We start from the raw sequence: 26,539 nt of genomic DNA, 5'->3' as shown, positions 1-26,539 counted from the left end.
GAAACTTACAACGCTTGTAAGTTGTACGAGGAAATTATTGGGGGGGGGGGGGTATACAGTCGGGGAGAATTTTCACAGGTGTGGTAGAACAGTTATCTCATCTGCAAAACGAGACTTCAAGTTGACAAGGTTGGCAAGGGAACAATTAGAAGGAATGGAAACAGGGAAGAAAGGAAATATAGAGATGAAGACATAAAGATGGCAGTTTTTGCCCTGCTAAATTAACCTCTTGGCTCCCTGGAATCAGACAGAAACCCTACAGCAGCACTGTGCTCCCTCTCATAAAATAAATCCAATTTAGGGAGCCATTACCTCCATGTTCTGATCTGAAACCACTAACCCAGACTGACATCCAATCTTAAATGCCTCTAATGTTTAGACTCCCCACATCCTCCTTTGTTTCTTAGACGCCCCCACTTTCAAGTACTTTACTGTTATTGTTTGCTCCTTGTTGTTTGTTGCGCTTCACTAAACAATAAGAACCCCCCCCCCCCCCCCGACATAACACACACACAGATTTCGAAGAGATGATGGACGTTTCCTCCCAATCAGCAGCCAACTGGAAAAGAGGTTCATATATGTCAAAAGAAGTCAATATCAGACAGTGGCTTGGTAGCTGCAGGATGCCATGCACTCTAAACCCTTTGCTCCTTCTCCTTTTTCCACAAGGTCATTGTTTTTCTTGATCTGCCTTGTTGTCCCACACTAGCAATATGGGTGGCTGTCTGAAAGTCTTAGTTAAAGCCCTCATGAAATTTGTGGCAGTCAAGCAGATGCACATTCATTCAGATGTTTTTCTTAACACACATGAATTTGCAGATGAAGTAATGAACACACATTCTGGGCGTGTTCTTCCACTCTCTCCCCTCCTGAGCATAACAGAGATGCACTGCTGCACGTACACGTTACTGCTGAGAAATGCTCCTGCAAAAACGAGACGAGCTGCTTTGTATCGCACCGTCTATCAGTTACTCAACTGGTATGATCACAGTGATGATAGCCCGGCTAACCAAGTGATCTTTGTTTAGCAAAGCTGTCATTATTGCTTGACTAAAATCACTGATGCTACAAGTTGATGCATTTATTCAATTGTGTTTGCTGTTTCATGTGAAAGGAGCGGCCGACACCCTGACCGTGTTCAGGAAGCACTTTTACCTCAGTGTGTGCCCTGACACGTCACTGAAAGCTTTCGATGACACAATACAAGAATCTGTTGTTGTAAAATCATAAATAAAAGCATAAATCAGAATCAACTTAACTGACCAAGTACATGTACACATACTCATACAAGGAATATATGTACTTCACTGTTTTCAATAGGGGATTCATTCCTAAGTTCCAAGAACAATTTATAGAGAAAATCAGACACCCAGATAAAAAAAACAACAACAGAGTAGAGCAAAGACAAGCACAAATATTTAACCAAAGTAGCTGCACATTTAAATATATATACAACATAAATAAATATCTACAACAGCATCATACAACAGGTCAGCTGTAGCTGAAGTATTGAACTCTATTGACTGTATGGTATTTATCTGGTGATCAGTAGGTGGCATGAATCAAATGTGGGCTGAATCTGTGTTCAACATCCTGCGTCATCTGCAGTTAGCCTGCGACAGGAGCGTGGTTTCGTAATCATGACTACAACTCAATAACTGTCAATTGGTGCAATTACAAGAGACATATTACAGCTAAAATTGAATCAACTGTTCCTTCCTGACAAATTTCACAGAAATCCCATCATGAGAGGATACAACAAAGATGCCTGTAAAACAACAAAGCATGGTGGAGCTGCTGCACTTTTCAACTGACTGGCTTCTGCTTCCTGCTTTTAGAATTAATGCTGTCGCTGACATCCAGCAAGTCCCTCTTACATGTGGGATGATACAAGAAAGGGAATGTACAAGCTTGTTTGTAAATGAGAATGTGTACATAGTGTATGGCTGTCATGGCGTTTGCACATGGTGTTTTTCACCTGAGCTTAGGCCCTGTTTGTGTGTATCTGTGCATGCATGTGTGGATGCACGCCTGCAAAAGGTATAAGTGTAACAGGTCAGCCCCATGAAAAAGCACACAAACCACAAAGACATCACCTTTCATCGCCATTAGAGAGGCACCTCAGTCACTCTGGCACCCACACATCCAACCAGCCATCCCATTTTGACCTTTCACATTGCCAAAAAAAAAAGAAAACAGCCTCCTGTTCTCAAACAGGCAGTGTTCACCAGCAGCATGCCATATACACAGTACAGAGCACAAATCCAAGCACTCAGACTCAAAGACACATCCATTAACAGCCATCTTCCTCTGTGTGAGCCAGGCCCCTGTAACCCCCAGCGAGGGTGGGAGACCCCGCGCATTGTAGAGCGCTCGTTTACGCCTCTCAGATGGAGTCATGAATCCAAATTGCCAATTAAAAAGCAATTACAGGCAGCAGCGGGAGCAGACTCCTGCAGTCATTAAAGCAAAATGCCAACGCACCACACCCCCCCTCCTTCGCTGCCTTGCCTATCACCCCCCTCTGAAAGACAGACTCATATCTCAGTCAGAGAGACACAGCTCAGCCCTTCTAACATGCAGAAAGGAGGCAAATTCTTCCACTCCACAAACTTGCTATGCTGAAAAAATGGCAAAGGGGGTGGCGTCATTTGGAGAGTTCCTGTGTTACTCCAGCCCCTCCCAGTTCGGGCTGACCCTTAGACTACAGAAGGGTCATTTCATAAAAGCTATAGCTACACAGGGTGAGGGTCGAGGGGGAGAGGACAATGTCCTGAATGCTACCACAGACTGCTGTCTGGCTGACCTCCTCACTCACCCTTCACTATCCCCCTTCTCTCTGTCTCCAGGGAACAGTCAAAGCGTCTTGGAGAGTTTCCGTATGTTGCCGAGTGCTGTTCGTAACCATGCGCTTGGCCTCGACTATTAGCCCTGAGCTGAGATAAGAAGGCTTAAAGCAAGGCCATAATCCATAATCCACTCCTTATCAAAGCAAGCAGCTCTCCCGCTCCCTCCCCGTTTCTCTCTCCCCCATGACGTAACAGAGAGTGGGTGTCCTGGGTGGTGAGGCAGAGGATGCACTTGACTGCTTTAGTGAAGAGGCTGAGGTTGGACTTGGGGGGGTTAGGAAGCTAAAGGCTGTAGAGTTGGGAGGGGCAGGTCCAAGGGCAAGAGGGCTAAGTGGGAGGGGGGCTGGAGGGGCACAGATGTTAGCTGCCGTTGAGGCTGTCACCTCGTCGTCCCAGTGGCAGCTGGCATTGTTTAACGCATGGAGCCCTGAGGGGGGAGGTGGTAAGGGGAGGTTCTGAGGAAAGCAGGCATTCATAGATCTGCCAACTAGGCCGCATGTACATATGTCAAATACATAGTGCCACTCTACGGGTTACGGACCATCTACTAAATCCATTAATCCCTCAGGAGCCTGTCTGTGTGCGTGTTTGTGTGAGCAGGAAGGCGAGCGTTTGAATGCTGCTTTAACAGCCAAATTAGAGAAAGGAATATACACACAGAGCAAATACACTGGAATCTGAGACTTCACAAAGAGAAAGTGAAAATAGGGAAGTACACGTAAAGAAGAAAACAGGCTCAAGGTTGTGTGAGGGGTGTTTGAATGTGAATTTTACCTGGCGTCCCTCGTTCCTCCAGAGGCCGTTACTCGTCTTTGTTGGAGCAATGGTTACTACGGGTGGAGTATTTGGCACGCTGTGGCCTGCTGGGGGAACCAGGACAGGTCCTGGACCGAGGGGACCCCTCTTAGGTGTACTAACTGGAGAGCTGTGGTTGGTGGCCGGGGAGGACACTGGAGAGGACTCACTGCTGATGGAAGATGCAGCTAAAGGAAGACAGAAACAAATGACATGAGCTGAAAGAAAGAAACAACAGAAGACGGGCTAATTGCCTGTGGTTCTGTATTAATAAAAATGCACATGTAACAACAGCAATATGATCCTGTAGCTCCTTATTGGGGAATAAAAAGGAAGCTGCAAATAACATACACACACACACACACACACACAGAGGGCCAGATGGATGGCCCTAGGCCTCTATTATGAAGTGACAGTGATCAGGATGAGCAGCCCTGTGAGAGTCACACAGCCTTGACATGCAGGACACACACACACACAGCACAACAACAGTCTGCTTGAGAGTGAATGGTCACACTGAATGTATATACAGTCAGTGGTGCTTGCAGCCACACACAGAACTCCCCCTCCACCACAGATACGCACACATGCACACATGCACACACACACACACACACACACACACAGCAGGTGGTGAAAAGCTGGCCCAATGAGCTTCTCTGCTGCGCTGTAGTTGTGCCACATTAACAAAGCCCTCCAGGGAAACCCTGTAGCGCAGGGTCACAGCGTGGTCACATGCCTCTCTTTCCACACATCTCGCTTTTCCTCCCTTTAGTTCCAAACCTCTCATATGATACGCTCCCATTCAGATACATACATCACCGTGATTTTCATCTTTCCAACCTTACATCTCTCCCTTCCCCCCATACAGGCTACACCCTCTGTTCTTCTCAGTTGTGTCCATTGTCTCTTCCCTTCTGTCTTTTCAATCCCTCTGTCTTCCCTTCTGTTCTTTATTTTTCATTCACCCTCTCCTGTGTTATAACCTGTGCGTTGTCACTACTTTTCCTCTCATTTACCCTCCTCTTCTCCCAGCCTCTGCCTTTTCTTCTGACAGTACCTCCGCTCAGAGCGAGTGCAGCATTACACAGTCAAACTGGGTCACAACCCTCTCAACGGGACACACACTTCGGTGCCGCAGCAAGGACAGCAGGAGATCTGTGTCTTTATGTGTGTATGTAGTGTCTCTTTGCGCATCAATGTGCTTACATGGAGCCACGTTAAAAAAAAAAGCCACTGAAAGAAACCTCGGGCCAGTTTCAGGTCTACTTCCTCTCCAATTATCACCATCAAAACAAAAACCACAGATCTCTACCCAACTGCCATTTCTTCCCTGCTTTGGTTTCCACGGCAACGGAGCATAACAGACAATGTCAGCTTATGGTAGGTGCGGTAAAGGATATTGACTGATTTTAAATACCTCATTCTAACTAATACCACTAAATAATGAAAAGAATCCATAAAGGCAGGAAAGTGAACATGAAAATGTATGTGTGAGAGTGATGCTACAAGCGGCAAGGAGAGGTTGTGTGTGTGTGTGTGTGTGTGTGTGTGTGAACAAAAAAAGACCTGTGTATAAAAGATGGTGATGACACATGTGAGGTGAGACATGAAAATGAAAAATGATAGGAGATGGGGAGTGACGGGGGAACAGAAACGGAGAGTGCAAAAGAGGTGCAAGGTGAGCGATGGAAGCGAGAGGAAAGCAGGGAGTTAAGGGGTGCAGATGGGTGAGTGGGTGGCAGGGACAGGGTGGAGAATATCGTGGGGGGGGGGGGCATATCTTGTCTGCACAATGGCAATTAGTGGCCTAAACCCCCCTTCCCCTCCCCTCAACTCAGAGAGCCATTACTCTCCCGTGCAAGACTAGGCCAATCAATAGCAGCCCACTCAGCCTGAAGAATGGAGCTACACTTAATACAGCACCAGTGTCACAGCCTATTCACTCAACGTGCACACACAAATAAGCACACACTCGCTCACAACTTGCATACGTAAGGATGGGGGAACAAATAAGGCTAGAGGAAAGGAAGAGGGAGAGAGCAGTGGAGTGGGAATGATCACAGTGATTCTGAACTGCTAAGCAACAGAGCCCTACTCCATCTATTTCTCTCACCCCCCTCACTTCCCATGTCCTCCTCTTCCTCCTCCTTTTCCATGTAGAGGCAAAGCAGACAGGAGAAGAGGCAGGGCAGACTAAATAATTAAGAGAGCAGGAAAAGAAGCAGGTGATGCAAAGAAGGAAATAAAAGAGACAAGGACCGGCTACCACAGGCTTCATTCTCTTCTTGCAGCTTTGCAGAACCTGTATACCTCCAGACGTCCTCCCTCACAACACAAAAAACCACAAACAGCTATTATTCCTCCAGCCTACCCTCCTCCTCATCTCTAACAGCACCCCACACAAACAGCACCCGCCCACCACTTCTTTATACACCCCAGTTCCTTTTCCTTCTGTTCTTCAAACACTATGCCTGCCAACCAGACGTAGATCTGATAGACACTTTTACAACAGTAAGGGCTTAGGGAAACGTGAGAGTGGTTACATGTTTGCATGTGTGCATCTATTCATGCACGTTTCCCTGTTTCAACTACCCGAAAGTTAGATTTCCTGTCCATTTTCAATCCTCCTGCTCCAATTTCCATACCAATCCCTTTGTTCGCCCCTCCCTCACATCACAATGCCATCTGATAGGAGAAAAATCACATATGAGGGATGTGATTGGCACCAAGCCGGTGTCATTTCTGCCATATGCTCCTCCCCTTCCATCTATACGGAGGGAACATGACCATACATTCTGGCCCTGCAGGGAGCTAGAGAGGGAGGAGGACTGAAGCACAGCCTTCGTCCCCAGAGTCGAAAATAGGCTCATCAGCTCTCAACCTGCACTTCATTAGCTGTGCTGATTGTCACTTGCTTGGTGTGTAGGGGTCTGTGTGTGTGTGTGTGTGTGTGTGTGTGGTGTGGTGATGGGGTCGGCAGAGAGGGACAGGAGAGGCAGGGACAGAAGGAAAGAGCAAGGAAAAGAGAGAAAGAAATCAAGCGCTGTCTCAGTCCCAAGCTGTGTGTGATTAATGTGAAGCTCCTTTCTTTATCGCCTCCTCTATTACCAGTCCCACTCTCCCAGACTGCCTCCACACTTGACCGCTCAAGCTGAGCCACACATGCGCACACACACAAAAGATACAAGCAACAGCAGCAACAAACAAACAAGCCAAGCTGTGGTCAGAGGCTGTGGCCAAGTGTCCCTGCATAGACGGCACCTTTTACTTCAGCCACTGACCCAATCAAAAGTCATTGTAGCTCTTCAGCAGGGTCCTTCATTCCGTGGGGAGGGGTCCAGTTGCCATGGCAGTGACACCCACTGGATCACTAAGTCATGACAGGAAGACACTACAAAAGATGGCCCCTACCAATTCTCTACCACCACCATCATCTGTGCCAAAACGACTGAGCATAGCCAGGCCCCAGCCCTGCCAGGCAGAAGGTGCTCTTCTCCACCCCGCCAAAGCACACCCACCCCACCCCGCCTCTCTCCCAGCATGCATTACAACAACATCAGCACTTAATTAAACAGTCCATTTCACACCTGGTGTGCATAGCAGTGCCCAGCCAACCCTGCATCCATATGCCACCCCACCAGCACACACACACACACACACACTAGCACAAGCCTCAACACGTGCACCCTAACACATGCAAACATCCCCACATTTACAGACGCACAATCACCACTGATGCACACAAACACCGCACACACCTGCTACTACAGTCTTGGCCACGCACTGACAACACACCACAAAGACTGTAATCTGCATCAGTGAGTGGGGGGAGGGGAGAAGAGTACTGTGTGTTGCTGTGCCAGCGAGGAAAGAAAGACAGTACAAGATGGCGGATGGAAATAAGAGGAGCAGTCCTCTGTGCCTTCTGCTGACTGTACAAACTGTATATTATGCTTAGATGCTGCCTTGCCACTGAACAGAGTCATGAGAGGTGTAAGGTTGCTGTGTGTGTGCTGAAAGAGAGAGAGAGAGAGAGAGAGAGAGGAAGCGAATGAGCTTGTTTGTGAGTGTTTCAGGGACAGTCACTGCCTGAAGGGTTTTGCCTTCAAGAAACACATACACACGCACACACACACTGAGCACAGCAAGGCAGTGTGAGCTCCAGGCAGGCTCCAGATGGAGAGGTCAGAGACACGCTGCCCCACTGTCCCAGCATGCTTCTGGGCTCCCAGAAAGAAGGGGAGCCTCCGGCCACACACATACACACAGTCTCACAAACACATACATGAAGAATGTGACAAACACCACAGGTTTCCCCAAGTCTACTAATTACTTCCAGTTCCTCTTTTTTTCAGTCAATTCATTCCATCTATCTTGAACACCTTTATTTTCCCTCTCTTCATTCTCTCTCCAGGCAATGCACTACAGTTGGCGTGAACGCTGCCATGAAATTCTGGTGGTGTGTACGTGTAGTATGCAAGACGAAACAACTGTGAGGATTAAACCCAGGTCTGCCTAATTAATCAGATATCAGCAGGCCTGCCTTTGTGGCAGCGTGTTATCTGTGTCAGTGTGCGTTGTGTGTTTGTGCATATGAGTGGTATCGTGCATGTTCATGGATGAGAGTGTGTCCTTTTTACACTGCTCTGATCCTCATTATCCATCACCTCCCCTCTTCAGCGCAGCACTCTGTACACACAGCTATTCATTATACTCACGACAGACAAGTGACGACTTATGTGTCTGTACGTGCATGTGTTTATGTGTGTGTGTGTGTGTGTGTGTATAAACAGCAGCCATGCTCATGGTCTTAAATCAGTTCAGAAGCCAGAGGCAGTAATACTAGTACTCAAACCCAACTAATTCCTCTAGGCCTTAGGACACTGAGTCATGACACCTCATAAATGCTGCACAACTCACCTCAAAACATCAACCAGAGGGAGAGAGAGATGGAGACAGAGAGAGAGAGAGAAAGGTTGAGTCAAAGCAACTAATGACAGGACAGCAGGCTGCAGCACGCTAAGAAATCAAGAGGCTTACACAGTTGCAAAGACAACTGTTTGCATGTGTGGGGGCGTTTGGGTGTGTGTGTGTGTTGCCTATAAATACAGGCTCTGCAGACAGAGAGGTGACTGGAGCTCCAGGGGCTACATGCCTCTCTGCCCAACCTGGAGCCGGAGCTCCTAACATGGGCAGAGTTGCCCCTTATGCCTGACGGCTGAGTCACCCACACATCACTACCGACACCAGTCGAACGGCACAGTCAGCAGGCTTCCAATATAACAAAGGGGGTTTTTTGTGCTTTTAATAACAAAGTGGCAGAGCTTAATCAGACAAGATCTGATGTCTGTTTGTAGGACAAAGACAGGAGCTCTCTTCCTTTGCAGAATTACAAATAGAGCAGCACACATTTCTTCTCACCTCGCAACACACAATGAAAAATCAGAAAGCAGAGGTTACGAAGAGGAGAGCTAAAAACATGACAAAGAGAATACAATCCACATGTTCTCCAGCTGCAACTGACAAAAAGGGGGATAAGTAACAGACATAAAAAGGGAAAATTCCAATGAAAAAGGTGAGTCCACAATGAAATGAAAAGTCAGAACTGAATTCTATGAGTGGATTTTTCTTTCTAAGAGAGACAGAGCGAGACAGCAATAAGGCTGTCTTGTAGGACCGACAGAGTGAAGAGAGATGAAGGGGAGAAGGATTGAGGGGAAGGTGAGGCAAGGTTTGGTCTGAGTGCTCTTTCTGTGTGTGTGTGCATGTGTAATAAATCATTTGCAGGGTTCTGGGTCCCAGACTGCAGTGGGCTGGGGAGCAAGGTGTCCAGGGACAGCCAGAAAGAAGGGGACCATCTGATTTAAGAGTGAGAGCAAAGGGTGGACAGCTGGAGTAGCTGTGCCTCTCCAGAGCCAAGGCATAGAGCCACACACAAATGTACACACACTCAGTAAACTCTACAATGAGACTCTCGCTACTGACGCATGTATTAGAGGTCATTTTTGCATTTAGTTAACATACAGGAAAGGAGACAAACCAGAAACCCACAAGCCCTCTCCCTGAGCATCTACAACTTTGCATTCACAACAAGTTTGTTTCAACTTTAAAGGGATGGTTCAGAATTTCTGATATATGGCCAGTACTTCAACCAGCTGATGCTCATTTCATATTCATACAACCACTAGAACCAGAGTTCTGAGAGAGAGGAATTCTGTGGCATGTTTCATGTGTTCGTATGTAGGCAAGGACAAACGTATGAAGGGGAATTATCACACCATAATACACACACATTGACAAGAACGGCCGAGCGTACGTGCACTGACATGGAACATTAAGTGGGTCATCAAGAGTGGCTCCTCTTCATCCCTGTATCTCCAGAGACACCAACTAATTCAATCCCGTGTGGATCTCATCCCATTGCTATTAGCAGTTCTGCACTCTGTTACACAAACCAGTCAGGGAACATATGACCCCCCACATGCAAGAAGACCGGATATACAACCACACACACACACAGACAGTGTACAGGCGGTACAGGACACCTAATCCATCAGGTTTACAGGTAGGGTTAGGGGATTGAATACAACACCATATTCAGCTCTTATTATAGTTTAATATACAATAAGGTACCGTGGAATATTTTCAGCCTTAAATGTTGAACCCTGATAGAATCGCAAAACAAACCTTGGAAGTGAACTTTGTGAGCTTTCAAGACGTTTTAATACAGGTTGAACGAAATCTCAATGCTTAATTTGATCGCTAAATGAACTGGACACGATTGCCCAGCATGTATACATTTGCCTACAAATTCAGACAGAAGAACTGTCCCCATTTTCTACATTAATTATACATGCAATCAGACTTAAACCTGTCAGGAGTGTCACATCTCTGTTGTGCAGGCTGTGCGGCTTTACCTCGAGGTTCTTCGGCCTGTTTCGCCAGTTTACGGAGCGCTGCAGCGAATCCAGAGTGAGCAGACTGCGTAGCCGGGCTTCCATTGGCTACGATGGAGCCATTGAGAGGCGACGGGGTGAGTGGGCTGACCGTCGCCGTAGTACGGGTCGCCGTCGAGATCATTCCTAATGATGGTGACTTTGGCTCATGGCTCATGCCTGCCAGTGGACAAAAGGGAGGACAATGGCAAAGTATTACCAACCAATACCGCATTCAGATGAAAGAACCGGGAAAAAACTTGAGTCATGAGGACCTGAGTCATTGCAAATACCTTCAAGAAATACACAAAGACCAATGCAGACAAAAGTATGTGAGCAGGGGAAGGCACATAGCTGTTTCCTTGGACACGGAGGCATTCGGGGCAGAGTGTGGTGCCGAGTATCTGTTTGTGACAGCTGGGGCGAATGGGAATTGGCGGTGTGAGGGGCAGAGGGGGATTTGGTTGTATGGCTTAGGGTCAGAGGTGAGAGGTTAGGAGGACGGGTCACCCTTCCCTTGCTCAAAGAGAGTCTGGCTCTGTGTCTGCCTGAGATCCATGAGTTTACGCAACAACTCCACTGAGCATGCTCCAAAAGTACCAGGGTCACTATATATAATACATTATAAATATTGAATAAATACATTCATTTTAACAAATTATTGGCTCCTTCAAACAACTATCACTTAAAAAGAGACCCATTCATACTGTGCTTGATCCAACTGATGCTGCCAGCTGGGTGCTATAAAGACCCTTCTCCAATCAGTATGGAAGAGATTTATCACTTAAACACTATGAAATGAATTAAACAGTGATGTTTCAAAATGTTTTTAATGAATTTTGAGATTTCTTGGGTTAAGGGTTGAGAGAGCTTTCAGTTCAACCCAAAAATGACAAGTTAAGGTTACACATCCAACATCCAGCCAACAACAACAGTGAAAAGGGTGACTTTTTGTGTCTTGGCTCTCCAGTCTTTCAAGAGTTATGTGATGGCTTTCCTTCCTGTGTGTTTGTGTGTGTGTGTGTGTGTGTGTGTGTGTGTGTGTGTGTGTGTGTGTGTGTGTGTGTGTGTTGTAAGGTGACACCCTGTTGACAGCCCCTCAGTCAGTGGAATCCCTAAATGCCAGGATGGCGAGTGATAGCCCTGTGTGCATAGGCAAAACACACACACACACACACACACACACACACACAAGTTAAGGGTGGCTCAGAGGACACTGTAAGTTCAGACTAGCAGAGTTTGTGTTTGGCAGAAGTATTAACCTTTACAACACACACGTTGGAGACTGTTCCTAAATCAACCTTCAAACTTCCAGCTATTACATCAACTTCAGAGACAAAGACACACTGAAATAAAACCTGCTTACTAACAGTATGTCAACAGCACAATTAGATAAGTAGGAGTTATATATGGGTTTACCCCAGGGGCTGAGAGGGCTATAAAAAGATCATGTTTCCTCCTGAGAGAAGAGCAGGGGCACAGCACTGTGTACGTGTGTGTGTGTGTGTGTGTGTGTGTGTTTGAGTGGACACACACAGTGGCAAGTCAGGCATGAGAGAGTGAATAACATTCCCAACACCTCTTGAGTTGTCCTGCCTGTAACCTCCCAGTTACCCAGTGCACTCAGAATGAACCCAGCACACAATTAATAATAGAATCAACAATGACTCTTGTCTGAACTACACACAGAGAGCCACTGGGAGCCCAGCACACAAGCAAAGACATACACCAACTTTTCAGTCCAGTACTGTGACTTTGTCAAGACACTGGAGTATTGCTACAATCAAGACACTTGGGTATTGCTCCTCCCTTGCAAAAAAAAAAAGTCGGAGAAATGAGTAAAACAAATATAAGCACAACTTTTTTTCCCCCCAAAAACTAATGTACTATAGACACAGTGCACACTGGACTTCAAGCCTGTCTCAGCCACACACAGAAAACCACAATACTGACACAAAAGCCAGCAACACAGTGAAGAAAGAGACAGACAAGCACATAGCTTGACAAATACACACAGAGGCACATATCTGGAGGGTTGGCAGTGGTTCATGACCCCCACCCCCTCCCCAACAGATTAAAGCGTGGCCGAAGCTCCTTACTGCACAAAGGAGTGAAGCCGCCTGGATCCCCCATGGCTGCATCTTCACGTTGAGCCCAGCCCAGCACACACCGTCAGCCACCGACTGGACACACACCATCTTCCTGCTCCTCTTTCTCTCTCCGTCTATCTGTTCCTCTTGCCTGTCCACCCTCTCACTCCTTGCCTGCCTGCCTTCCTGCCTCTCGCGCTGCCGCTCACAAAGACCGTTTAGAGCTTATCTAACAAAGCAACGCACCACACACTCTGCCTATCTCTCCCTTCCTTGCTCTTGCTCTAGTGCTCTCTCTCTCTCTCTCTCTCTCGCTCTCTAAGTGAGAAAACAGAAATTCTTAACCTAGCAGCTGCTGCGATGTCACATGACCTCACCACCCCTTCCCTCCCTCCCTTCTCACACTATCCCTCACTCCTCCTCCTCCTCCTCCTCCTCCCCCCCTCCTCCCCTCTCAACCTATAATTCCACAGCCATTTGTAGATAACAGACACAGGCATGCATGCCCTGCCAAGGCGAGCTGTAGGAGGGGGGGAGGGGAGAGGAGGAGAAGAGGCACTGAGGAGAAGGGTAGGGGGGAGGGTGGTGCTCAGTCGGTCACCACATCTGACCCCACTGCTGAGGAGGGACAGGCAGCGTGTATGTATGTATGCAAGTATATAGATAGATGATATACGTGAAGCACCCTTCCCTTCTCGAAAAAGAAAGAGACAGAAAGAGAAAAGGAAAGAGAGAGAAAGAGGACAAGTCCTGGCCTGTGTCAAGCCTAACAGGATAAGAGAGAAAACCTTTCGTGTTTGAATATCTTCCTCAATTGAATTTACTTTATTGGCATAATTGTTCTATAATGTCTGAAATGCACAACGGGAAACATGAAAGGGAACGAGAAGCAACTAAAGTCATCATCTCTAAATCAACCTTTGCCATTTCAAACAAACAAGGAAGTCATACCAAAAAAATGCGAACGTGCAGCACACACACAAACACATGCATGCACTACAATTACAAGGAGCTGTTATCAGGGTGGAGGAGACTAATGCGTAATAGTGGTTGGGGGTGGAGGACTGAGGAAAAGAGTAGCGTGGGTTTGACTTCCCCTCTGTCCATCCTGCTGTCATTGCAGGGGTGTGAATGAGTCGTTTCTTTAGTCATTTCCTCCTTCCGTCACTTGCTGCCTTTTCTCTGAACAGTGAGGCAGCGAGAGCGATGACAGGGAGAGAGATTATCTCTGGGTAAACCTACACGGTGGCCAGCATTGTGCCAAAGGCCACCACCAGACAAAGCTCCTTTTGGTTCTGCAGGCCATGATGTGACACCTCTGAGAAAACACAAGGCCACCAAACGTTGACTGACTTGTCTCTCTCTCTTACACCCCACTCTCCTGACTCTCTCTCCTAGTTTTTCTTTGCAGTCTGTGTTGATATTATCTGTCTGACGAAGCTTGTATTAGGCAACCACAACATTAGACCATAACATAGCATGGTGGTGTGTGCTTGCGTGCATGCATGTGTGCGGGGGGTATTGCAGGTTCTGACATAGCTTTCCCCAAAATACTGCTTGTTCAGTCTCCCTCTGCTGGTACTCAGAAGTAGAAGAAGCAGCTCGTGGGTCATCCTGCTGGCCTAGGGGTTAAGGGGGGTCTGAGTCTGGCTTTGTTGCATGCCATCCCCTATCTCTATACTCTTGCATCATGTCTAATAAAGGCAAAAATGCCCCAGAAATACAAAAAGAGAAGTGCGGCTTTATGAGAAATCAGCGAGGTGTCATACTAACAGTTCATATCAAAGGAGAATGAAGATCCTGTTCATTTTGACCCTATATTAATAACAGCATGGTTAAACACATACTACTTCAATGCACTGCAAAGTAAAACATGTACAACAGGACTAAGTGGAAATCAAGGATATATTAAGGTTATGCAGCAGTACCCAGTCTAAGAAGAGAGCGCTTTCTCTACTTTCTGTTTGCACTTTTTCTTTCTTAACCAGAAAAATGCAAGCCATGCAAGTCAAGGCTCTCTTTTCAGAGCATGCAACGATGAACAGCATGATCTTAAGCAATCCAGGATGAGTAATTTCTTATGAATTTCCAGACACCTCCACCTCTTAATCTCACTCAGTTTCAACACGCTTGCTCAGTATTGTATATGGCATCTGGCCCTACATTCTCCAAATGTCCAGCAGATGGCATTGTCTCCCAGTTAATCAGAGGGAGTCCTCAATAAATGAAACAGCATATGACACAGTCCTTTAATCCAGTTAAACACAAAAGAAAAACAGATTTTAAATGATATTGCTGTGGATTATGAGAAGGACAAAAGCTCCGTTGACTAGCAAGGTTTGAATCTTGATGCACAGGTCTTAGCAGATATGAAAAGGTTAGATCTTTTGGTATTGTAGCAAAAGTTGAACATTTTTACTGACAACCCAAGGGTTAAAGGGAGTCTGTTACCCACCAAGCTTCCTGATGCAATTAACCCTGTGAATGCTCTTACACCCTAAGGGAAAACAAAATAAAGCCCTGAAAAAAAGAAGGAATGTAGATTACAACAAACCACACAAACATGATCCGCCCATACACACAAGCATACACACAGAGCAGATTGACTGCTAAATGGTGTACAGTAAACACACAGTTTTAACACCCCGCTGAGAGCTGATCACCAACTCCAATAGTCAAACAAACACACTGACTGACACACACACACACACACACACAGTTCCACCCTTTTGCTGGTTGGAATGCAGATCACTCTCTCTCTCTGTCTCTCTGACTCTCTCTCTCTCTCTCTCTCTCACACACACACACACACACACACACGCACGCATGCATGCATATAAAGTAAATCCTCTTGGCTCCTGTATGCCCCGGCCAGTGGAGAGATAATTCAGTGGCAGCTCTGGCGAGTGGTTAATCTTTAACCAGGAAGGGATTTGCCTATCAGCTCGTTAAAACTAGCAGGGCAGTGCTGCTGGTACATCTATCTGATCTGGCCACAAACGTAGCTCGGTCAAGTCCAGTATGGACTATAAGTGTACTGCCAATAACGGACTTTACCTCCATGCTTTGCTTCACTGGGACAGCAGATGCCTCTTTTTCCAGTGGCGTGATAAAGCACACTTAAGCCATGCCACAATATTGTGGCCCTGCTTCGGAACAGAGCCAAACCTGTCAATGTCTGCCCTCAAATGAGCAATAAAGATGTCATCGCAGTAAACTGGTTGGCTCAACGTGTGTGGTCAGGCAGGCGACTGAAGCACCATTTCTTTAAGTCTTTCTGTGCTCAGCTTTGAATACTTCTGTAACTCCGGTGTAACATAGCCTCTGTGGTTTGGTGTTTTGTTGCGCTCCTACATTCCTTTTCTTACTTTCCTCCAACAAACAGCACCCTGACTGTATCCTGCTTATCTCTTCTTTGCTGCACTATCAAACCCGTATTTGCTAATACAAAACAAACATTAACTGCTGCTTCAAATTAAACCATTTTCACTAGCAAACTACTGGAAGGCTTTTATTGTGAAGCAGCTACAGGAAGTTTACACCAATTTGTCATTATGAAACCAAATTTTTTGTTTTTTTGTCAGCACACCACTTTTAAACACTGCAGGGAAGGTGTTTAATTTCAGTTTAAGTAATTTTAGTTTAAGAACTTTAATGCAGTTTGTGCAAATCTGCCACACGTCATCAAGATGAGCAACACCTTTCACCCTGCCAGCTCATTATAGATAAATGGAAACCCCCTCACTGCTCAGTTCACACACTGATCACAACAGCATAGGGGGTTCAGAAATGAAAACATAATTCAGTAGGAAATTACACTTCAACCAGAAGACACAGCTTCAACCATCCACCACGACTGAGAGAGTCTGACACAGGAGGGATTTAGTCGGCTTGATGAGTACATGTCATCATGAATGGCTGACTGACTTGGTAGCTGGCTGAGGTTGTGCTGACAGTGGGATGAACGGGTTGGAAGGAGGCTAGGTCAACATGAGGGAAACTTGAAAAAAATGCAGCACCTAAAATACCACTGATACAGCAATGTGGAAGAAACCAACTTAACAAAACAGGATGTAATATAGGTGCAATATCCACTACCACAGCCACACCGTAGACTGCTTCAACCAAAAGTGAATTTAGAAAAATGACACCTACTATATTTGACTGAACGACAGCAGGAAACATAACTCTGTGGCTGACAAAATCAACACTTAGTGATACACTGTTTATAAATAGCTCTCATGTACTATACCCATACGCAGCTTTTGAACAGTGAAACAACAAAATGATGATCTTCAGGCTGGACAGGCACGTGTTTTAAAAAAACAAAAACAGTTCAGGCAGGTGGAACTTGAGAGCAGGAACTAAAACTCAAGAGCACCTGTAAATGCTCACAGACGGACGAATACTAGAGTTTCAACACAAACTATACAAATAGATTTATGTCATGATCTCCATCTCAAACACACATAAAGTTGCACATGCTTGCATGCACGCACACATAACATACACACACAGAATCCAGGAACACAGCGGGATAAACCTGCTCTGGTAGTTCCAGGTTTGTTTGACTTTTGAGATGAGATGTCAGAGCAATCTATCCTCAGGCACTATGGAACGGATGTGTATGTGTTTGCTATGTGTGCACATGTGTGTGTGTGTGTGTGTGCTTACACCTGCACACGCACCTGTAAGTGCGCTATTCTTTTTTACTCCACACCAAAAAGAAAAACCTAATATCAGAGAAATTCTGAAACAGCAGCACTGTGGCTGCAGAGCAGAGGAATCAAAAGCAACAATTCCACTAGAAAATAAGAGAGAGAGAGAAAAGAAGAAAGAAGGGCAAAAGAAAAGGGAGACAAAGAGATAGAAACAAGGGAGGGAGGGGGGACAAAAGAGAGAGCAAGAGATCAGTCAAGAAGCTGTAAGAGAGAGACAGGGAGTATTGCGTGAGCTGTCATTATACAGCAGGCCTCCATTATGGGGCTACAGCAGAGAACAGAGTACATCTCCCTCTGACCTGGCTCACTGTCACTGTCTTGAACACACACACCACACACACACCTACCTCAGTGCAAAGAGCTTTCTGTCTTTTACCTCGTGTGTATTTAAATGATACAGCTGTGTACGTGAGTGTGTATGTGTGCGCACACCTTATTATTCATCCCTCACCTCCTACTTCTCTTCCTCTCCTCCACTTGCTCTGTATTCACCCCTCCACCACCACCCGGCACCCCCACCCACCCACCCAACCTGCCTGCCAGCAGCTTGCAACAAAAACACAGAAATTTCAAAAGACCAGCCGGCATCTCTCTTCCTCTCTTCACCTTCCTCTCTTTTATTCTCCAACACACACAGCCACAGAGAAGCAGATTGTGTCTTGAGGGTAGGCACGAGCTGAGATGATTTTCTCTCCTCCTCCCTGCATCCGACTAACCCACCCCAACAGCGCCATTTCCTCTGTCTGTTAATTACACAGCAGCTCTGGTAGGGGTTTCTGGGGATGTGTGTATGTGTGTGCACGCATCCATGTCATGTGAGGAGTGTGTGGCTGTGCTCTGAGACACTAGCGTGGGCGTATGACAGAACAGTCTGGTTACGCTTCACAACGCTGCTTAGAGAGTGTGAACACACACATTCAGTCACACAAACACACACAAGAGCCTTCTGTCTGTGCCTCTGGCTCTTTGTGGTCCATGCCCCAGGAGTCAATCTGCTGTCTGTATGGCTGTGCCCTCTGTAGCATCTCGCTGAGGGGGGGGGGACACCAGCCCTTCCGCTCCCCTGATGAGAGGGCCAGCTTCAGCCCCAGCCCAGCTGTTTGACCGAGAGAGAAGGCAGGGAGTCAGCTCTGACTCATCGTCATCATCACCACCACCAGGTCCTGTCGAGTCTCTTTAATCAGCCTCACCTGCTTCAGAAAGACAGTAAAAGGCAGCAGAAGGTGGCTCTTGCCAGCAAGGCGGGGAGATATGACAGATGTGGCAGATCTGACATGAACTTAAAACACCAACAGGAGCACAAACCCACAAAGAAGGACTTGCCATGGAGCTTATCAAGGTTTTTGCACCTGTGATGCTCTTTGGCACACTTGTATCCACACGCACGTGCAAACAGACACGCACACAAACAGTCCACTTCCTATAGACCTAGATAAAATGTATTGTTCTGTACTGTTAAGCTCTCAGTGCATGCATGTAACATATTTCAGTTATCATCATCTTTCAACTTTGTCCCTCCTCCTCACTTCATGTCTCACTTTCTCTCCCTCCACACCAGCCTCCTCAGGAGATGAGTGTTGTTTTTGCTGGCTCCCCTACATACACTCTTCACTTCATCTTCTGTTCAACCTCTCTCTCCTTCTCCTCCATTCTCTCTTTCTCTGTGTGATGTACTCTGCTGGGTTGTGGTTGTCTAATTAGCACTCCAAGTGCTCTGCATGGGCTCTGACTCCTAAGCGACACACACAAACACACAGACAGACGGACAGATAGACAGACACGTACACAGCCCCCACTTGACTTTCCGTAGCTGGGTCTGGTTGCTGAGAGTTGCCCTGTTGTAATCTTGTAATTGGTATAATTGGTGTGTGTTCCCATTTGTACATGTGTGCCTGCATCTGAATGTGTGGATGTTGTATGGTCTAATGAGTGAACCTCTTTCCTCTGAGCGAGCAAAAGACAACTCGCTGAGGACACACCATGACAGGGTTTCTATTGGCCACAGAGCTGTGTAGTGTCTCTCATTCTTTCAAGTATTTGTTTAGTTCTTTGAACAATGGAAATCATCAAAAACGTTTAGTACTGGACAACATTTTTTAGGATGAAATCAGATTATTCTTAATGGCTCTTGTGTCTCTGGAAATCTAATTTATAGAGCAGACTTACCGTCAGCATTGGTATAGTTTGGTTGTGTGCTGGCAAATAAATGGCCCATTCTTTCAGAAGCACAAATCCTCATGACTTCCCCAGTCAGCACAGAGAATATCTTTGAATCAAGACAAAAGAATGCACAGCTTCCACATCACCTCGGCTTAAAGTAGGCCTGAAACGACGAGTCGATTCATTAATCAACCGAAAGATAGTTGGCAACTATTTTCAAAACTGATTAATTGTATCAGTTACTTATGAAGCTTTTATTAAGCTTTCTTTTTTTATAAAGTGTATACACTGAAGATCCAGCCCCAATCAACAGCATGAGAGTCAATTTCCAAAACACATACTGTGTGAATGCCACATAAAGGCTTTTGTGTGTGATCATTTCATCTTTTCACAGAGTTATGCTACATTTTGACAGTCCACTGCAGCACAGATGGGAAACACATACCGTTAATGTGGAACTGAGATAAGAAACAGCACATACCATACGTAAGATGTAAAATCAGATATAAATAGGAAACAAAGAAAGAGATCAGTGTCCAAAACGGATACCCTTTAGTAATGCAAATACGAGGCAGATAAAACAAGTCTAGCTGGCATTGGCAGCTACGACTTCTGTGAGAGCACGTTTAACACGACAACTGTGGCCTTCGCCAACACAGGCACGCAGCTCCGTCCACGCACTGATTAAAACACTTTGCCACAAAAGCCACCTCACTTCTTCAGGCACATATCTGACCTTGTTCTCATACACAAGGAGGCATGCAAACAAACAGACACACACAATGTGACAGTCAGCTGATACAGCACATATCACAGACAGAGAGAAGCAGAGGAAGAGGCAAGCAGACAGACTTGCTGAAGAGAGATAGACGCAGACACAGGTAGATGGAAAAAAAGAGATGATGATGTGATAGTGATAGAAAAGGCCTTTGTTGAAGAATAGCCTTTAGCACAATGCTGGGTTATCCTGCGAGTGTGTGACTGGAGAAAGCACAGGGACAAGACGGATAGACACAGTGTATGATACACTCAGAGAGACACACACACACACACACACAATAAAAATTTGTGAAAGAGACCATATTTGGTAAGGGCAATAGTCAAGTATGGGTAGTATTGAGTTTGTGTGCAATCTGCTTATCTACCGCTCTCATGTTTCTTGTGTTGTATTTGCCTGGCCAATGCTTATCAGGCCTTGGGGTATGACAATGACAGTAGCAAATATCAGCTACACACACACACACATTATCTTAAGATACCTATACCATAGTTTGGTCTGGTGAATATATCGAGACTGACTTTTTGTGTGAATGAAAACATTTTTTGCGCCCTCAGAGAATTTAATCCAAGCTGATGATCGAGAATACAAACGAAGGCAATGTTGTGAAAACGCTGATGGTTGCTCCACTGCTGAGCGCTGCTGCCTAAACGAAATCACACTGGATATGAAAGCAGCATGTGTGCAACGCAGTTCAGAGAATGGGTGCTGAAGCATGGGATCGACCACCACAAAGGAAGAGCAGCGTGACTCTGCCTAACACAACTGGCACACAGTGCTCAAGTTTGGCAAACACAGAAAAAAGATGAGTGCAACGAACTGTGGAAACAACAATACAAACAAACAAGCAAACATTCAACCAAGCTGGGTAAAGAGAAATAGGAGAAAGATAAGAAGTTGAGCCAAACAAATGGTAAACTTAAGAAAAAAAAAACTACAAAACTCCCAATGCCTCTCATATCCTATCCTTTGAGAGGATCAGTGGCAGGCCAACCATCCTTATCCTAAAGTGCAAACGGAGCAAACCAGGTGACGAGGCACCTGTAAATATTTGCTTGCCTCACCAGTACTCTCCTGCACCACCCACAGGTGAAGGCGTAGTGAACAACAAAGAGGCGTGTGTATATTTACAATGCATTCACATGAACTCCCACATTCCAAGAGCTATACTGATCAGGTAACACTAGATGCTTTGATCTGTGACAGTTTGTCTACTTATGTCGAAGTGAGATCTTCACAAAGAGAAGTTTAACGATTTTAAAGCCTTGTGACAAGACAAAGTGAGAATGCAAAGTGGAACAACCTTCACTACACAAAGGCTTGAGTCATTTACACTCTATGTCCACAAAACGCAACAATGACTCCTCAACAACAGCAGGTGTAAGTGAACTAACTGCGCAAGTTTTAAAACAGCTATCATTAGAGATGGGCCTTTGTTTACATTACCCACACACACTTCTCCAGCTATTGTTAGAGATTAGGCCAATGTTTGGTGTGATCTTATGCAAATATAAATGCATGTACAATTGTCTAGCTGTAACTGCATGTGTCATAAGGTGTGCCATCCATGTGACAAATAAATGAGCACCACGCCTGTAACATCTTTGAAGGTATGTATCAGCCACACACACAAAATTAAGTATTAAAGGCAATGCTGGGTGACATGTGACTCTGCAGGGGCCCAGCTCACAGAGCAGGTTGGGCTTGATCTCACACATGGAGAGTAAACACACTCAAAGTGATAAGCAGCTTTATCATTGAAATAAGGAGCAAAGAACAGTAGCATGGGAACAAAGGTTATGGTTCCACGGCCACCTACGCCACAACTTCTTCTTCTGGCTGTGAATCTGTCTGTCTGTCTGTCTGTCTTCCCTTCAGATAAATACTTTATGACCTGTTTGTTCAGCTGTCTTCACTGTTTATCACATTTACAGCTCACCTTTACCACCCGTTTTTACACCCAGTAGGGGATGCTTAGACACACACAATCGCTCGCTCCTATTCTCTCTACCCTAAAGCCATAAATAGGGCATACTGCAAAAAATAAAAAAATAAACAAACAAACAAAATAAAACAGACAGAGAGCTCCAGCTTAAGAGATATAAAAAGAAGAGATCAAGAGAAAAGCAGGTATAGATGAATATAGATAGCGGTGGAAGAGCTGAAGATGGGTTGGCCGAAGAAAACCTTTATTTCCCAAACATTCTACAGTGGTTTTTCTTCCATCACACAAGCAGACCACACAGCTACACTGCACTGCACACAAAGAGAGCGGCGTGAGCACCAACATTTTCATACAACCTCAGGACATTGTTGTAATGCTAGTCAAATCCAAGCCTCGCCCAGTCAAACACATCCTTTTCTCTCTAATAGGGAACTATGTAAACCCATGCAAAAGCCTCTCTACAGTCTGTGCTTTTCAATGCTATCAATGGGGGCTGTTGATAAGGAAATGCAAAGTGGGTCACCTTTAACTCCAGGCTCCTTGTGTAAACAGTATGGGGAGCTGCTTGGGACTCTCCTAATCACTCTCTAAACAGAGCCAGGTGCTGTTGCCACAGACAAACTGTCACCAACACTCTGCTCAACACAGCTGCTGTCTAGCCCCCAGACACTCACAGCACTGCAGGCTACGGCAGTATGACAAACAACACCACGACACCTGAAAACATGCCAACCTAGCATAGGCGCTATCGCAGTACAAGGGTTCGACAACTTGGAAATGACAGATCAAACAAAGTTCTGCTCCTCAGAGCAAGATCTGCATAAGTAATCGTACACTGTTATCAAGCACTTCACCAGCAGACACATGTAAGGATAAATCCACCTAAACTTAGCTAACTCAGTTTTTCTTTCTGCCAAGGAGGTTATGTTTGTTCCTGTTACTTAGCTTGTCTCTTTCTGCACGTAGGATCTGACAAAAACTTTGTCTACCAAATTTTATGAAAACTAAAGACCGATTCTTTGCATTTCACTAGCGATGCAGATCTGAGATTTCTACCACTGCACAATTAGATTTTCTTTTGCTTTACTAGGACACTTGCACATTTCCAGAAGTGGATCATCACCACATGGGGGAACAAACTGAACCACACAGTAGCAGTATTACATATGACCACAAATGCATAATGTGCACTTTTCAGCAGACGGGCCAAAATTGAAGCACACTGATACCCATAACAAGGGATACATCATCCTGAAAACTGGACGTTTATATTATTGACTACCCAAGGACAATGACATTATAACCAATAAATAGAGCTGGTAATCCAAAGCCAGATTTCTTTCTTTTGACTTTTTTTTAAGCAAGCATCTACACACTCTGATACAGCTGGCAGTGGTATGCACCTTTGAAGTTGGCTTGCAGTCCGCCAGTAAACACTGAGGAGAAGAAGGAGGAAGAGGAGACCAAGAAGAACCAGCGCAGCAAACTGTTGGCAAGCTCATGATGTCAAACTGGTGCTTATGAACAGATCACACACCATCGGGTAGAGAGCCAAACATATCACTGCCATACACTTGTGGCTCCCATATCATGAAGAAATGACAGATCTTAATCTAACTGCTCAATGTTTTGCTCCACAGACGAAGATAAATGCCATTAATAATTACATTAACAAAATTGGCCAATCCTGTTCTGAGAAAAGTTAAAATTGTGATGACAGTGAGAACTAAGAAATCAAAAAATTCTAACCCCAACCCTAAGACCACCTCATCTTCGACCTAACACACATGTTGCTGAAAGGGATTAACATGCATGTCATATTTTTTTAATTCATTCAGCCCATGCAAGTAAACAATCCATCGAGTCCATCGTAGAGACGGACTGATTATTTATAGGATGTGATATTCAGTATTTTTCCAATTATCGGTATCACATATTTTGGGTTTATTATTTGGATTAAATAGATTTTAAATTACTTCAAACTCATTCATAATGGTGAATTTACATTTTGGGTTAATAATCTGAATTTGAAAACGTTATTCAGAAGTAAAATTTATTGTAAACAAATACAGCGAAGTAAAAGCTACAATGTAAGCCCCAAACTACAGTGGAGTGGATGTATAAAGTAGCAGAAAATGGAGACACAAGTATCTCTAAATTGTACTGTACATTCCCTTACTGGTAAGTTTTGACACTAAAAATTATATTTTTACTGCAACTGTAAAATGGTTCCAGTTATCCGTGATCTGTCTCTTTGATTACTAATAATCAGCATCGTAAAATAAAAATAACATAAAATAACATGTCAATCCCTTGTCTATTAGACGTGTGAGCGGTAAAGAGTTGGACAAACTTTCACATACACCGTTAGCGATAAGTGACATAGGACAATGGCATGTCCCATTGTCTTCCACTCTTAAATGATGAAAGTAAACGTGTCCCCTTATTAAGTCTTGGTATCCCTGCAGTGTTTCAGAAAATGGCCCTGCTGCAAGACATTTCTCGATCTTGTGTAAGAAACCAGGCTGTAATCCATGTAAGTAATATTGAGAAATAAAGGATTATACATCATTATTATGCCTAAAATTACAGCGCACAGTTATGTTACACAGCTGACAGATCCCCACTGTAATGAAACACCTATCTCCAGCACCTCCAGCATTTCCAGCACAAGACAGCAGCTGTTAAAGACACCAGGGAGGACAGTCTCAGTCTAAAAGCCAGGAGTCTCTCATTCTCTGCTCTTGCAGTTCTGGCTAACCTTATCAGCAGCCGCGAAAAAACACAACAAGGCTGCTTCTGGCTGCAGATAAACTCAACCCGCAGCACAGTGTTCAGTAAAGCCTGTTGCTTCCCGGCTGTGTTTGAAGACAGTGTTTTAAGCCCGAGAGGTGTGTAATGAGCGGTGTGTTTGTGTGTGGGTGTATATGTGTGTGTGTGTGTGTGTTCTCCACAGAAGCAGCTGTCGTACGCGCCTGTAGTTCAAGAGAAGTGAAGGAGCGCGTGGGAAGTGATTCAACACGGTCCACCTGCCACGCGCTCACACACACACACACACACACACTGGGTCAGATCCTTCACCAGAGAGCAACAAACGGTCAACATGTGTCAATATCGCACTCACGGTCACATTTAAACAGAGAAAATGCCCCTTTCAAAGAAACGCTTTCCTGCTCCAAGGGATCAGCCCAGCCAAGTACAGCTAATAACACAATTTTACATAAAAGGGCATACAGTGAGCGTAAATGGCTTACGCTGAAACCCTCCGGGCTGTGCTTTACATAATAATCACAACAGCGCACCGGTAACAATGTTACAAGAAGTTAATTTGAGGGGGTGGGGGGTCGGGCTGCTACTCCGTTTAGTCCTTTAGGCTAATCTGCATTTTAAAACACGATTGTGTGAAACTCCTTAACACCGCGGCGTGTAAACACTGAGTAACAAAAGAAAGCTAAAATCGCCACCTGAACGCCACCTGGCTCCTTCTTTCTTTCTCGTTCTGTTGCACTGACTCCCCATTTCTTGTCTTTCTTGTCTGTCCTTAACATACACACACACACGCACACGCAGGCAGGCGAGCGCACACACAAGGGCTCGGCAACGACCTTCGAAAAAAATAAAAAAATATCACTCGTTTCCTCGACATCGTAATGACTTCCTCAACAAAACCCTCCGCCGTATGCTCGCACGTTCACACCAACAACCTCCGGGTTTTTAAACGTAACTACATATTCTCACGCTGCACTCACCGTAAACAAGTATCAGGCTAATCCAGAGTTTGTAAACGTGTAAATTTCTCCCTCCGTTTTAGGGCTGAAAACATGGATCCATCCCTCCGTCGAGAACACAGACTCTACACTTTTGTTGTCACGTAGGAAGCTCCGACGCCTAGCGAGGCCACAGAGACGGAGCAGAGCACAGCAAAGCGCCGGGGAGAGGAGGAGAGAGGCGGCCGGCTGCTGGGAGCCGGGAGGTGGGGCTTCCTCTCCGGCGGGGGCCGGACAGACACACAGACAGCGACACAGACAAGCCTTAAGGGGGCGGGCGGTTGAAGCACCTGCTCCCCCCTCGTCACGCCTCCGGCCCACAGGGCTGACCCCACATTGTCCCCCCCAATAGGATAAAGAATGTCCCCCCCAACTAGGATAGAGAGAAGCACTTCCTGTTCAATAAAAATGACTGGAAAGCGGAGACTAACTTAGTATCGAGGCCAATAAAGGGTCGATATGACCAACGAAAGGAGACGAACTAAACAGCCATTCT

General features: G+C 45.5%; 2 protein-coding genes across 7 annotated transcripts in view; one reads left to right on the top strand and one right to left on the bottom strand.

Moving 5' to 3' along the window:
• Positions 1 to 26,539, top strand: part of LOC124064477 — a 956,368-nt gene that overhangs the window by 356,258 nt on the left and 573,571 nt on the right. The gene's annotated exons all lie outside the window — the stretch shown is intronic.
• Positions 1 to 26,539, bottom strand: part of gse1b (Gse1 coiled-coil protein b) — a 157,293-nt gene that overhangs the window by 12,866 nt on the left and 117,888 nt on the right. For 2 of the 6 annotated variants that reach the window (XM_046385063.1, XM_046385092.1), the window contains 2 exons: positions 10,565 to 10,762; positions 3,624 to 3,832 (listed from right to left, as the gene is read on the bottom strand). In XM_046385063.1, coding sequence (XP_046241019.1) covers positions 3,624 to 3,832; positions 10,565 to 10,762 — 407 coding nt within the window. Of the gene's footprint in view, positions 1 to 3,623; positions 3,833 to 10,564; positions 10,763 to 12,681; positions 12,960 to 25,740; positions 25,897 to 26,025; positions 26,319 to 26,539 lie in introns of those variants that run through there. The other 4 variants (XM_046385109.1, XM_046385082.1, XM_046385100.1 and 1 more) reach the window with 4 other exon arrangements.

The sequence above is a fragment of the Scatophagus argus genome, chromosome 1 (genome assembly GCF_020382885.2).
Source record: "Scatophagus argus isolate fScaArg1 chromosome 1, fScaArg1.pri, whole genome shotgun sequence".
Taxonomy (NCBI): Eukaryota; Metazoa; Chordata; class Actinopteri; family Scatophagidae; genus Scatophagus; species Scatophagus argus.
This window is presented reverse-complemented; position numbering and strand designations above follow the sequence as displayed.